Source organism: Eschrichtius robustus, chromosome 2 (assembly GCF_028021215.1).
Source record: "Eschrichtius robustus isolate mEscRob2 chromosome 2, mEscRob2.pri, whole genome shotgun sequence".
NCBI lineage: Eukaryota > Metazoa > Chordata > Mammalia > Artiodactyla > Eschrichtiidae > Eschrichtius > Eschrichtius robustus.
The window spans coordinates 64,323,661-64,338,032 of NC_090825.1; the positions used below are offsets into that span (position 1 = coordinate 64,323,661).

Genomic DNA, 14,372 nt, shown 5'->3' on the forward strand with positions numbered 1-14,372 from the left:
ATAACATCAATTCTTATGAGCAAACAAACCCAAATGTACTTACTACATAATTCCCAGGAGATGCTGAGGAGTATGGTATCTGGAACATGAACAGGACAAAAAAAATACATATTTTGATTCATGTGGCAGTATGGAGACTGACCTAAAATGAATCTATTTTCTAACTTTCGTCAAGGTTTAAAATTTATCACAAAGGATAAAGGCATTTATATATGTGTGAGTGCTAGAAAACTGAATAAAATGCAGAATTATCTTGATTTACAAAAAAAGAGAGGATTTTAGTCAAGAGGAATTTAGATAGAATTACAGTTTCAAGTTATATTGATTTCAGGGCAGTTGTACTCACTGCTTGATACTAATGACACTTATTTTGTAATTAAAAAGATATATATTGGCGCAGCTAAAAACCGGAAACCAGAATTTTTCAAATTAGTAGCCTTTACAGATGCAATTTCTAATTTATGTGCATTCCGGGATACATTATTTTTTTAAAGACAGGTTTCAGGCTACTATATTCATGCAGTAGTCAATACTTGATATATAAACCTCACTTTTCCCCCCTTTCCTTTCTAATTAGCGTCTAGAAAACAATATAATGAATGCAAAAGATTTTGTTAATGTAAGTCTCCAAAGACTCCTAATTTGTGGGGATCAGATATGGGTAACATATTCCCTCTTTCCCTTCAAATCAAGCTCCTAACTAAGCTCTTTTCTAGAGATTAGAAGGTATTAACACGACATTGCTATGATGATTTAAGAAATGAAAACTGGAAAACATATATTTAAAAATAACCCCTTAACTGTGCATATTAATAGAGAAGTTAAATCCAAATATTCTTTTTTCACACAAACTCACTAGCTTACATCCTTCTGCACATCCAGAAGAGATATTTTTGCCTTATTCTGAAAAAAGCCAGTAAATTACTGTCTTCTTGGAGTAGGACAGCCAGGGCCAAAATAGGACCTTAAGAGTGGTGAAAAGATTATAGTGCCTGTACCTAAATGTTCCCTCCACCCCAACTCCTTCCTGATAATTAAACTTAAAAATAATATGAAATAATAAAGTAAGCAGAAAGAAATACAACAAAGTTATGGTTTTCCTTTGATTTTAATATTGAGTTATTTGAAAGCTCTCTCCTCATTGTTTGGTGTCCTTGCTTTGCCTTTAAGCACAGACCACAGGTGTCTGAGCCTCTGGTTGGTCCACCTATGGGTAACTCAGCACTGCAGGTGGCCGTTACCGGAGTGTCCAGTATCACTAGTGATGACGATCACTTCTATGAGTATGGGGATCCCTATGGCCGTAGACATTTACTCGACTTGGTGAATGAATATAGCTTTGCTCTCTAGGGTCCTCTGCAGTTCATGATCTACTATCCATCCTCTGCTTATTATTTTAAACATGTGCACCTGCCCTCTCCAAATCACCAACTTATTTGTTGGCTCCAGTTTTCATCTCCTTACAACTTTAGCACCTGGCTCATGTTCTTCTGCCTCTATTGCCTACCGTCATCCTTAAGCAACTTCAAGATATGACCTAACCACTCTTTAGCTCTTTGGAATTTACACTCACTGCCTTTCCTTTCCAATATACCCCCCTTTTCCATTTATGAGCATGAATACATCCTAAAAGTTTTTGCACAGAGATCTAAACAACTTTCCTGACATTTTTCTTGTTCCTCATGGCACTCACAAATAACATTCTATATTCCAATCAGAATCTTATCCCATCACAATTCCTCCATGTTTACTAAGTCCATTATTTCCCTATTAGTTTCCACTAAATAGCCTGTGCCCCTCCCCCATGCCACTGCCAGTATTTTCTTTCTCTCTCCAGTATGTTAAATTCATTATCCTGAAGTCTACTTTGTTAATTTCCAACTCTTTGATCACCCTCTAGCCAGCTTTTCTCTTTTATGGTAGAGAGTTCCTGGTAAGAAACACAAAATAGGGTTGACAAGGTCCAAAACATAATCATGTTCTCCAACTTCAACCTAGTTTTCACTAACACTTGGAAGCATTTTGGCTCGGCCTTTATGGAAGCCCCAAAGCATTCTAGAAGTGTGCCAGTAAACTCAGGGGGGAAAACTCCCAATCTGTAGCATTTGCCTGCTTATGCAGTGTAAATATTCCTCTAAGGCAGATTTCAAGCTACCAATGATTTAACAATCAGCTCACAAAACTCCTGAATTTTTAACAATGGACTTTTGTGATCTGGCTCTCGTTGGTGGTTATACCATCCTGAGTTGGTACTTTGCCCTTTTGTTATACATTAAAGCCATCAAATTCTTGCTATGCCTTCATCTTCAACTGAACACTTCATTATTTATAGATTTAAAATTTCATCCATTCATCTCAGGAAAAAAAAATCTGTGTTTCCAAAGCTAGCCCCTCCTGACCATACCATTCTCCTAAGTCCTTGATCCTTTTATACTTTTAACTTCTCCCTCTTCATGGTTCCTTCAAACACCATTAAATATAATAAACATTTTAAAATACTTTTAAAAGTTTGTTACCACCTCTAGTTCAATTTCTTTCTATTTTTGCCCTGTCACAAACTCTTTAATTTTGACTTACACTCACTGTTTCTACCTCATAGTCTTTGTTGCCCTCATTAAGAGAAATGGGCTCTTAATTTCTAAATTAATTTCTCAATTTGGGCTCCTACCCCTAGCACTTTATGGAACCTGCACTCTTGTAAATTACATCAGCATCTGCCAGCCTAGCCTGAGAAACAAAATATGACAATGTAGGTAGAAGTACTGTGTGGGTATAGAAGACGTATTTGAGCTGGGCAGCTAGGACTTAGAGAGGGTGGGGGTCCATTAGAAAGACAAAGAGAAGGATCAGCATTTAGAAAAGAAATGTGAAAGTACACAGTTTATTAGGGAAATGGTACATGTAATTTTACACAGTTGCTGCAGTGTGGGATGTACAGGGGATTGTGGTAAATGATGAGGCTATATGGTCAGAGTGAATTTATGCTGTTGGAAATAGCGAGTCACAGGTTTTAGAGAGACAGGTTCAAATTTATGTTTTAGTAAGGTAACTCTAGAGGCATTATGGAACGTGAATCCAATTTAGGAGACCATTGCAAAAAGTCTAGGCAAGAGATGGTAAAAAGTGTTCTAGGCAGGGCTGATTAAGATAAGTAGGAGTAAGAGAATCTGACAGACTTTTCACAGATGTATTCCGCAGGGCTTGATGACAAACTGGGTGTGGTGGAAAAGGGAAGGGAGAAGTTAAGGTGATTCTGAGGTTTCCAACTTGCTGACTGGGTGGATGATGGTGCTACTAATTTATATACAGGGAATTTAGGAAGTGGGGGACAAGTTTGGGGAATACCTGACATGTTGAATTGGAAAGCACTAGTAGACACTGAGTTAGATCTGATCAACAGATATTTAGAAACAGAGGTCTAGAACTCATTCGAGATCAGGACTAGAGATAAAGCTTCAATTGAATAAATTTCCATTTTGTGCTGGGCACGAGACTTTAATCTAGGATTTGGTTAGATTTAGTGATAGTTGAAAATGTTAAAATGAAAAAAAGAAAAAAAAGCCCAAGATTGGAATTAAAGAACATTACCAGTTAAGAAAGGGCAGATAATGTGACTGGAGGAAAATCAGGAGAAAATATCTTATAAAAAGTCAAGCAAGTTAGACTTTCAAGAAGCAAGGAGTGGGGGCAGCTTGGCTAGGAAATGCCTAAACTGGGCTTATTTTTGAGCTCTGTCAGGCTCAAGTCTTTCAACCTTTCTGTGACACACCTAAGAATAAATAATAAAAAGGAATATGCTAGTACAAATATGGAAAAAAAACATTATTTAAATGAAGAAAAGAAATGATGAGACATTTAAACAAAACCAAGGTGTCAAATATTTCAAAGGTCAGGTATGATGAGAACAGAAAATAAGTCATTATTTTTGGTTGATAAGTAGAAGGTCACTAGTAACCTTCAGAATAGTACTTTTCATGGGAATTGAAACAGTTGAGAAGTCAATTCAATCAATCTTCGTCCATCACCTGTTATATTTCAGGCACTGCACTACCACATAGTAATGAAACGGAAAAGAGGATCAAGGAATTCACTGCCCAGGAGAATGGTGGTGAGGGATTCAATGTGTGAGAGACACTGGATGGTGGTTTGAGACTGAGGAAGGGTTGAGAGAAGTTTTCTATCAGTTGCCCCCTCCCAACTCTAGAGGAGTGAAAGACTGGGGGTTTTAAGGTTGTCTTGGGATTTTGTTCATTGGCACAGTGTTAGGGAAAGTTCCAGCCAATGGAAAGGGATTGATGAAAACTCCTTTAGAAAATGAATGAGCAAGATATGTAGAGACATCCAGACATGGAATAAAGAGAACAGATAAAACAGTTAGTATTGAGAAGAACATTTCTGAGACAAGAGGAAAGAAAAACGATGAAAGGTCTTATAATATTGGAGGTAAGGGTAGAATCTGAAGAAATTTGAGTCTAATGGTGTTTTGGTTTTTTTCCTCTATAAAATATGAGACAAGTTTTGCTAATAGAGAAGGGGCCAAAGATAAGAAGTGCAGGAAAGGCAGGCGACTAAAGAAGAGTTAAAAAAAATTGCTGGTCACACATCAGTGAGGACTCAGCAGAGGTTGAAGGTTATAGATTTAAATTATAACACATTATGTTATAATGTTCAAAGACTTGAAATCACCTTCAGCTTCTTCACTTTCTTTATCCTGAAATCCAACAAGTCACCAGGTATTTTTGATTCTATGTGTGACATTTATCTCTGCCATCCTTTCTCCACTGCTTTTACCTTAGGCTCTGACAACATTTTATAAGGTCTGTTACTGTACTCTCCTAATATTGTTTCCCTATGTATCCATTTTATATACTATCTTCCTAAAACACAGCTCTGTTCTACATAGATGATAATTCCAAATTTCTCAGCATTCAGAGCCCTGAACACATCATGGTCCCATTTTTCTTTTTCCAGCTTTGCCTTCCAAATCTATGTTCCCAGACACTGAGAATCTAATAATTTTTTCTCACACATTGCCTGTATTTCCCTTTCTCTTTACTTTTGTCCAGGCCTTTCTCCACCTCTAGTGACCAGATTCTTCCCAATGTAATTAATCTCCCCCCTCCACCACTCTCCCATATGCTATACAAAATAACCATTAATATGAAATGAAAGATGAAAATGCAGATGTAGAAGATAAGCAAGACCAGAGAGGTAGAAGATCAGAATCATAGAACAAGAATCTCTTATTTGACAGATGATAAAATTAAGGCCCATATGTATTGTCTGGTTAAGCTAGACAGAAAATTCAAGAGCTGTGACAACAATCCAAATATTCTGACTCCTAATATCCATGACTGGTGCCGTGGTAGGGGGAACAGCAGAATAACTAGAAGTTTTTTGGCTTCATTAAAAAAATGATTAGCTAAGTAGCTTTACATTTTAGCTAAGTAGCTTTCGTCAACTGTGAATTTCAAAACTACCTTAAAAGCACTGAAATTCAGTTCACTAGAAATCGCAAGCGGAACATTATCTGTGTCAGTGTAAAGTTGAAAATATTCTATTATTTTTTAATGCTCTTTTTAAAAAATGAGCATCTATTTGTACAGGGCAGAGCCTATTTGGAGTAAAATATTTGTATTTCTCTTAGGCTTAATCATTGTAGTAGATCCTCATTTTTCCTTAAAGGGGTTTTCTCTTCTATCTGTCCAGCTAGTGAGTTGATGAATACAATGCTATACTGAACGTTTGTTGTTTCTGCCTATCCCCTCTTTTGCCAACAATTCCTTGAATTCTCTTTGAACCATACCTCCCTTATTTTTCCATGTGGCTCTGGTGGGGCTCAGGAAGTGGGTGTGTGACCTAGGCCTGGCCGATAGAGCATTGTACATAACTGGTTCATGAATGAGTCTCTGTACCCAAGCTAAGTGAATCCAGTTCAGTTAGTTATTCCCAATACCTGTGCTTAACTAATAGAGTTGTGCTCTGTTGTACTCAACAGGGAGCTGTGAGGACATAAATCTGGAGCTTCACAGGGCCTTCTTGCCAGATGAGTGGAACAAAGGTAAACGATGAATAGAGGCAGTGTCTGATGATGTTATTTGAATACTTGGAACCAAATGTACCCCAAAGCAAATTTATATCTGGACTTTTCAGATACATGATCCAGTAATACTCTCTTTCAATATGAGCCTAGTTTGGTTAGTTTTCTATACCTTGTAATCAAAAGTGTCTGCAGACAAAGCTAATTAAGATATTTTTGATAAAGGTGCTTGCTACTTAATGATTAGAACTTGCTTTATAGTTCAACCCAAATGCACAGTTCTTTGTGAAAAACATAAAAAAGAAAAAAATGGTTGGTCGACTTGTAAATAAGCTTCCAAATAAGAATCTGAGGCCAATACTGTAATGTTCAGAGTGAAGGAAGTTAAAAGTAAAAAATCATACTCTTATTTTGAATTAAAAACATAAAATTTGTCCTTAAAAATGTTTCTCCTGATGCCATGCAAAAGAGTGCCAAAAACATTTTTGATCAAAACACTTGTATATGACAAAAATTTGTAAAGATAAAGATTAAGCAGATAAATAAATGTACTGTGGATAATGGTTGGTAGATTTCTCACTTTCAGAGAAGTGAGGTATAAACATGGAAAGCAGAAAGTCTAGAATGAACTCTGTTGTACTGAATTGAAGTTGAAGCACCAGTGTGCACTCATGGGGTTTTTAAAAAATTTTATTGGATTACAGTTGATTTACAATGTTGTGTTAGTTTCAGGTGTACAGCAAAGTGATTCAGTTATACATATACATAGATTCATTCCTTTTCAGATTCTTTTCTGATATAGGTTATCACAGAATATTGAGTAGAGTTCCCTGTGCTATACGGTAGATCCTTTTTGATTATCCATTTTATATATAGTAGTGTGTATATTTTAATCCCAAGCTCCTGATTTATCCCTCCCCTCCACGTTTCCCCTTTGGTAACCATAGGTTTGTTTTCAATATCTGTGAGTCTGTTTCTGTTTGTAAATAAGTTCATTTGTATTATTTTTTAAAAATCAGATTCCACATATGAGTTATATCACATGATATTTGTCTTTGTCTGACTTACTTCACTTAGTATGATAATCTCTAGGTCCATCCATGTTGCGGCAAATGGCATTATTTCATTCTTTTTTATGGCTGAGTAATATTCCACTGTATATATATACCACATCTTCTTTTATCCATTCATCTGTTGATGGACATTTAGGTTGCTTCCATGTCTTGGCTATTATAAATAGTGCTGCAGTACGCACTCATGGTTTTAATATGTAGAGATACAGAAAGATATAGATGTGCGTGGGTGTGTGTATATACATACATCTGTGTCCTAGTTCTGTTGGTTGAGAGGGTTAGAAGCTAGATCACTCCAATGGGTTCTAAATACCCCTCTCCACTAAAAGGAACCAGGGACCCTTAAAAAATGGCTGTTTCCAAGGCGAAGGCTGGGAAAATATGAGCTTCAAAATGCTCAAAGAATAATGGGGACATGGCAAAAGGACAAATGACCCAACCTGAAAGGGTTTTAACTGGACAAATCTGAAATGATTTTAGTATTAAAAAAACCTACTGGACAAGGTAAGAATCCACGAGTACACTGGATTACATGAATGATTGGAGAAGAAAGAAAATCTCTTACAGTAGAAAGTCAACTAATAAGTGGAGAAGGAAAGACAGAATTAGAAAATAGACATTTGGCAACCAACATAGCAAAAAAATGATTCAGGCGAGATTCATCAATGGATACTACAAGTAGCGGATTAAAGTACGATCTTTATGATAGTGTCAAAGTATGTCTTCACAGGTTGATAATTACAAAGGGAAAAATAGTAATTTAACAAGCTAGGAGAAACCTAACAAGCATCATCTAACTAAGTGATCAAAGTTAACATCACAAGTAATAGATAAATCACCATCATATGCCCCCTGAAATGACGCACTGAGCAAAACACAAAATTACTTCTGTGGATTCCTGCCAAATATATATAACATGAATCTAATCATGAGGAAGCATCAGCCAAGACCAACTTATGGGACATTCTACAAAATAACTGGCTTGCAGTCAACAAAACTCCAAGTTTATGAAAGACAAAAGTTAAGGGAACTGTTCCAGGTTAAAGGAGACAAAGAGACATGACAGATGAGTGCAGCAAGTGAACTGGGATTTTCTTTTGTTACAAAGGATATTGTTGGGGCAACTGGTGAAATTAAAATAAGGTGTACAGCTTAGAAAATGGATTACATCAATATTAATTTTTAAATTTTGATCCTTATACTATGGTTATGAAAGATAATGTCTTTGTTTTTAGGAAACACAAAGTATTTAAAAGAAAAAAAAATATAAAACATATTTGGAAACAGCAAAAACGAAACAACCAACCACTTTAATGTGCTGCCCTGAGGAGCCAGAGGCTTACTGTATTGATACCAAATGAAAAGTATTTGTAATTTTAAATATGGACAAAAAGTCCAAAGAACTTGGAATTCAAAATAATACAGATAAATTGTCACTACAACATAATCAATGGTATTTGGGGAAAAAAATCTCTCTTTAATACTTTTGCTTTGTTTCATGCAAGCCTTATGTTTTTGCTAGAAAGTCATCAGTTGTCTTTGGTTTTTTTTCTTCTCATAATCTATCATATTCAGAGGAATGTTTTTCCTTTCTGTGCTCTGGATGATGACTCCTTTCTTTTTCCAAAGAGAAAAGTATAGGTGTTCCTTCACAACTTTTCCCTATTCAAATTCTTTGGGGGGAAGTGTACCCATATGTGGTATATATTAACAGAAGGGACTGCTTTCAACTTGATTACGTGCCTACATGTGTGCTGGCCAAATGCCCATTTCACAGTGGTTGTTCAGTAGTTTGATATGCACAGCTCCTTCCCTAACGCCTAGTGTTTCTCAGGGTCTAAAATAATGCAGAGCTGCTGCCCTGATACAGTACATTCTCCTATCCACGTGCTCGGCTCTGTGAAATCCCCAAGAGTTGTTTAGGTATCTAAAAACTAAAAATGATCAGAAAGCATAACTCTCTCCTCATCTCTGCCTCCATCTAATACTCTTCACTTGGATAACATACCCGCTAGGTACAATGCACCACCTTCAGTATCATATCCTGCCCACCTTCCTTGATGGCTTTTGGAGGATAGTATCTCCAGATGAGCGTAGAAAAGGAGGTCCTGCAGGAGGTGGGCAGTGGTTGTGTGAACTGCACTCTGGCTGCCTGCAGTGGGCAGTGGAGGGGATGGCTGGCTGAGCTGGCACTGAGGAAGGAGAGAGGGTCCTCTTGCTTCTAGGTAGGAAGGCTTACTAGTTAAGGTGGGTCATCGACTGTGCTTTTTAACCCAGTTTCATCAGACACGTAGATAATAGAAATTCTTTCCAGATTCTGACAATAGGAAGATTTGCAGAGTTTTCACTGTTATTAAAAAATTGTTTTTCTGCACCTTTATGGGTATTTTAATGGGGAGTTCAAAGAAAGTTATCTTGAGCTGCTAGTTAGATGCCTTTTTAAAGTGAAATCTTGAAATTTGAAAGGCATATATAACAAGAGGCAAATAGAAATGTGAACTAGTCAAAAGCATATAAGCAGACTAAAAGAAATTTGGAGGAGTAAAGGTAGTCATATTACAACATAATCAGGTAAAACAGTATTTTAGAAGATTTGTTGAACTTAAATAGTGAACTGAAGACACAAACGGAAGCAGCAACATCACTCTCTCCACCCCAAACAGTATTATTTAATTAGCAACTGTCATAGCTATTGAAACTAAGAGATAGGCAGATAATATAAAGTAAATGTTTTCTCTAAAAATATGACAGTTACTTAATTGAGAAGAAAGTGATTTCTGCTTTAGAATAGCAATGGATTTAGGATGATTCTTTCTATATCACCCACACCTCACTTTAAATTTTCTTTAAGTTTAAATTAACATTAAACATTGAATCAGTTTCATGTTTATTTAGCATTAAGGCCACTGCTAGTCAGTGAAGGTACCTCTGCATATTAGCAAAAGGCGTCCCTTCTGGGCAGATAATCCATAGACTTCACAAGTGGAAAACAGCTATATTTCAGCCTCCTTCTGACTCCCTAGACTCAGGCATCTTTGTGCAGTGCACATACTACACAAATGTACAGAGCAGAGCTCTCTCACAGATTGAAGAACTCAAGGTTTCAAAAGTCAAGAAAAAAATCTCCAGGTTCATTAAATTTAAAATCATATCAATATTAATTTTAAGATTGAAAGCTTAATTTTTAACCTGTGCCTATATTTGTGACATTAATAAGAGACAAAAATATTTACACAGTCAAATCATGGCCACAAAACTTGTAAGGAAAATTCCCATGATGTCAGATACATAGATACAAGTGTAAGGATGGCAGTTTAGCCCACAGGCACAAGGTAAATGTGTACTTCCTTCTTGGGGCAGCGAGAGAGCAAACCTAGGTGTAACCAGAACAGCAAATATAATCATAATAACTGAGATTGATTTTATTTGGCAACTTAGTAATTATTATAGTTATTTTAGAAGATGAATTCATTATATGATAAATTTTATGATAAATGTAGGCTACCGTAGAGTATCCTTAAATCACACTACTCTATTTTTGAGGGCCTGATAATCTACACAGAATGCATGTTTACATTAGACCCTGAAGTGAAAAAAATCACATAATTTCAAAAGTTATACATATTTTTCTAAAAACATATAAAAATATATTTTTTGAATGATTTCTTAAAAAAAAGGTTAATATAACCAATTGCAGGGCTTTCAAAAGCAACAGATTTTTGTTGTTAAATGCTACAAAGTGCAAAGAAAATGAAAAAATACATATACTCACTGAGTTGGCATTTGTTGGGTTTGGCCAAGGTCTACCACCACCAGGACCCCTGTAAGACAAAATAACAAATGAAATTTTAACTGACGCTCTGAATGTTTCACAATAAGCAACAACATAATAAAATACAAACATTTATAATTCAGTTACCATGCAGTTCTAGTTCAGCACTGAAATTACTCTTTATATTTTCACAGCTTTTTTTATCTCTAAAATCCAAAAATTTTATCATTCCCCCAAACAGCTTTCAGTGTTTTACAGCTGTTTTAAACAGCTTTATCACTAATTATGAGATAAATATAAAAGATAATTGTGACAATAAGTGCTGCATGTATCATTCAAAATGAAAATGAAATTATTTGTAAAATATCATTATACATAAAATGATTGCTCTTAAGCTACAAGTGAATAAATGTACATAGTAGGTATCTAAATTTGTCTCCTCTTCAAAAAATTGCATAGAATATCATGTTACTTTATACATCTATATATCAATCTATCTTTCAGTGCTACTGATGATTTAGTTACTATTAAACAAGGGAAGCATATTTCTTGTTTTCATAATTGTAGTTCAAGATAGTGGCCAGAGTAAATCTTGGGGAAAAATAGGAGGTAATCTATGCCAATGTATGTCAATATATTACTTCATGTTAGGGTGAGGGAGAATGTTCCCTATTCTATAGCTTAAAAGGACATAAAGCTTTTAAAACAAAATTAATGCCTAATTAAATTAAAAATGTCTCTTGTCCATTTGCTTTTTAGTATTAAGTGTACCTTAATATATACTGCCTGATAAAAAGTAGACTACTGTCAGCAGGTCTTCTGTAATTAGGTTCACTCGAAATTCCCCTTTTCCCTCTAATCTCAATGAAAACACTGTGACATTTTTTAATTAAAAAAAAAGTCCCCTGATTCTTATTCTAGGGACCTTAAACCTAAAGTTCTAAATGTTAGCTAGAGGCTCTCCAAGTTAGCTATATTACCCATGTTTGCTTGGAATATTTAGAACTGTTCTGGGTATTATTTTGGGATTCCCCAGGAATGTAAACAGCAGGGAAGGGCATGAAAAATTGTGTCCTTAGGCTCTATTAGGATGCCCAAGTGCAAGTCCCCTTTTGACCAGAATGGACTTGGTCAAAGTATTATGCATAGGGAGAAGGTGAGGGGCACGTGTATTGGCTCTGGAAATAGTTCCTCTCTAGGATAATGATGATGACTTTACAATTAGTTACTGGAACACTTTGGAAAGGTGATTTTACGTAGAGGATTCAATGTCTTAATGGACAGAAACTGAGGTAAAGCATAGGATATATGTTGATCAAGTAAAGCACTTGACTTGTTTGACGTTAAAGAAAACACAGTAAAGAAATTGGAAAATATTTATCTTAAAACAACATAAAAATATACTATATATCCAAATCATGGCAAAAATTTGTATGCAACAACATGCAGACAATCTGATATTTTGAAATATTATGTTTAAACAAGGACTGTATGAATAAGAGATATTAAATATAAAATAATTTTGTTAGTTAAAAATTTAATGTTAAATTAATGTGTTAAACTAAATGTTAAAATAATTAAACATTTTACTTAAGTAAATAAATACAAATTAAATAAGATAAAAGTTAAATGTTAAATTTATTCTAAGAACCATAGAATACCTTTTATGCATTTCAACTGTTTGACAAATACTAATCTAATCTCAGCTCACCATGTACTTCATATTAAATTACATTTTAATGTAATGGGTTAAATGTTAATTCATTTGAATAAGCTAAGTTTCCCCTACCATTACCATTGTGTTTGAAAACATTTTCAGTTTTGCAAATACCGCTAAATAAAGTGGGGGTTATAGTAATGAGTAGTTCTATTAGAACAACTTCTTAAGTGAGGTAATTCCTACTCCTTTTGAGGGCCATCAGTATTATCAAGAGAGTAATCTACAAACTATAACACAGGCATTATTTTGAATGTACATTTCTACATAAGTATAGTTTGAAGTAGAATCAGGTTAGCCTCATTTAAAAATAAAGAGAAAAATGAAATTTAAAATTAGTCTTTAATTTTTGGTAAGGGTGTATGGATATGATTAAATCAAGACAACCATGACTACCAAAGAGAAAAATTCTCTTTTCTTCTGTAATTCAGTCATTTTGAGATAATGTCTACACAAACTTTATAATTCTATAGGATATGATTTAGAACAAGAAAGTCTAGATCCTTTGAAATTATTTGTCCTCTTAGTTTCTATAAAATAGCAAGGTATACAAAGTTGAATTAGAAATATTTTAATACTGAATCCTGCATTCTTTTGAAATTTGTAAAAATGTAGTTTATATAGAAATACAGTTTTCTTTAAAAAATAATCTATAATGCATTTGAAAACATTTACATTGTGTCTGTTGTTTGTAAATTCTACTTTAAACTACTGAAATTGATATTAAAATTTTTTTCTAAATATATAATACTAGTTATATAAACGTTAAAAGTATACTCTTATTTTAATTTTAGGTGACACTACATATGATTTATCCTGAGTTTGGAGCATGGAAATGTAAAAATCATATCAGAATAACTATTTTCTTTAGAGGTCACCAATATATTTTTAACAACAAAATTATCAGAATTTTGTTCCAAATGGTTTGGTGTCAATGTAAGAGAGAAAGCTGCAGTTAGACTATGGTATTTAGTTACTTTAATGACCGGGGTTTGGTATTCTTTACTGGCATTATACTCTGGTGTCAAATAATAAAAAGTGACAAGCTAAAGAAACCTCATCCAGATATGATCCTCCAGTAGATCCCTCCTGATCCCAACACACAAATATCTTAGACTCTTAAAAACATAGCCTAAGGTAACACTATTCTAATGCCTTTTCCTTTAATTTTTAAGTTAGCCAACATGTAAAAAAGTGACATGAAGGAAGCCATAATTCCAGTTAGAAATACTTACTTGCCATAATACAGTAAGATTTAGTTTGTTTTAACAATAATAAATTATGAAGTGAATTTCAACAAAATTTACTCTACTGAGTACAATGGAGACAATAATATGTTTTATTATTAAATTCACTTTTGCTTTCTTGGGGCCAGTATCAATAAGAGAATGAGTCTCTCTGGTTGGACCTTCCATACTTCAGAACTTTCCCTGTTAGAGGGAAATATTTGTGATTTCATTGTCCTTGAATCCTAATTTATATAAAACTGAAAATGGTATAAAACTCCAAATAACAGTTAACAGTAACAAATAATGGAAATTTGAGTCTGTAAAGCTTAAAGGCTCTTTAAAAACCAGATATTATATAAATAGTAAAATATTATGTAATAAAAATATTTTAAAATATCTGGGTATATTTAAATGAGAAACCCAAATATGAACAAAAATAATCATTTGAAATTTTCAGCCATACTTTTAGTCTCCATAGTCTAGGGAATTAAATGTACCCTTATGTATCTGTTTAAATGTATGTGAGAAAGGAATGAGACAA

General features: G+C 34.5%; 1 protein-coding gene across 4 annotated transcripts in view; it reads right to left on the reverse strand.

The window, feature by feature from the left end:
• SSBP2 (single stranded DNA binding protein 2) overlaps positions 1-14,372 on the reverse strand; it is a 294,633-nt gene that overhangs the window by 23,645 nt on the left and 256,616 nt on the right. For all 4 annotated transcript variants that reach the window (XM_068533619.1, XM_068533613.1, XM_068533605.1 and 1 more), the window contains 2 exons: positions 10,886-10,934; positions 44-79 (listed from right to left, as the gene is read on the reverse strand). In XM_068533619.1, the coding sequence (XP_068389720.1) occupies positions 44-79; positions 10,886-10,934 (85 nt within the window). The remainder of the gene's footprint in view (positions 1-43; positions 80-10,885; positions 10,935-14,372) is intronic.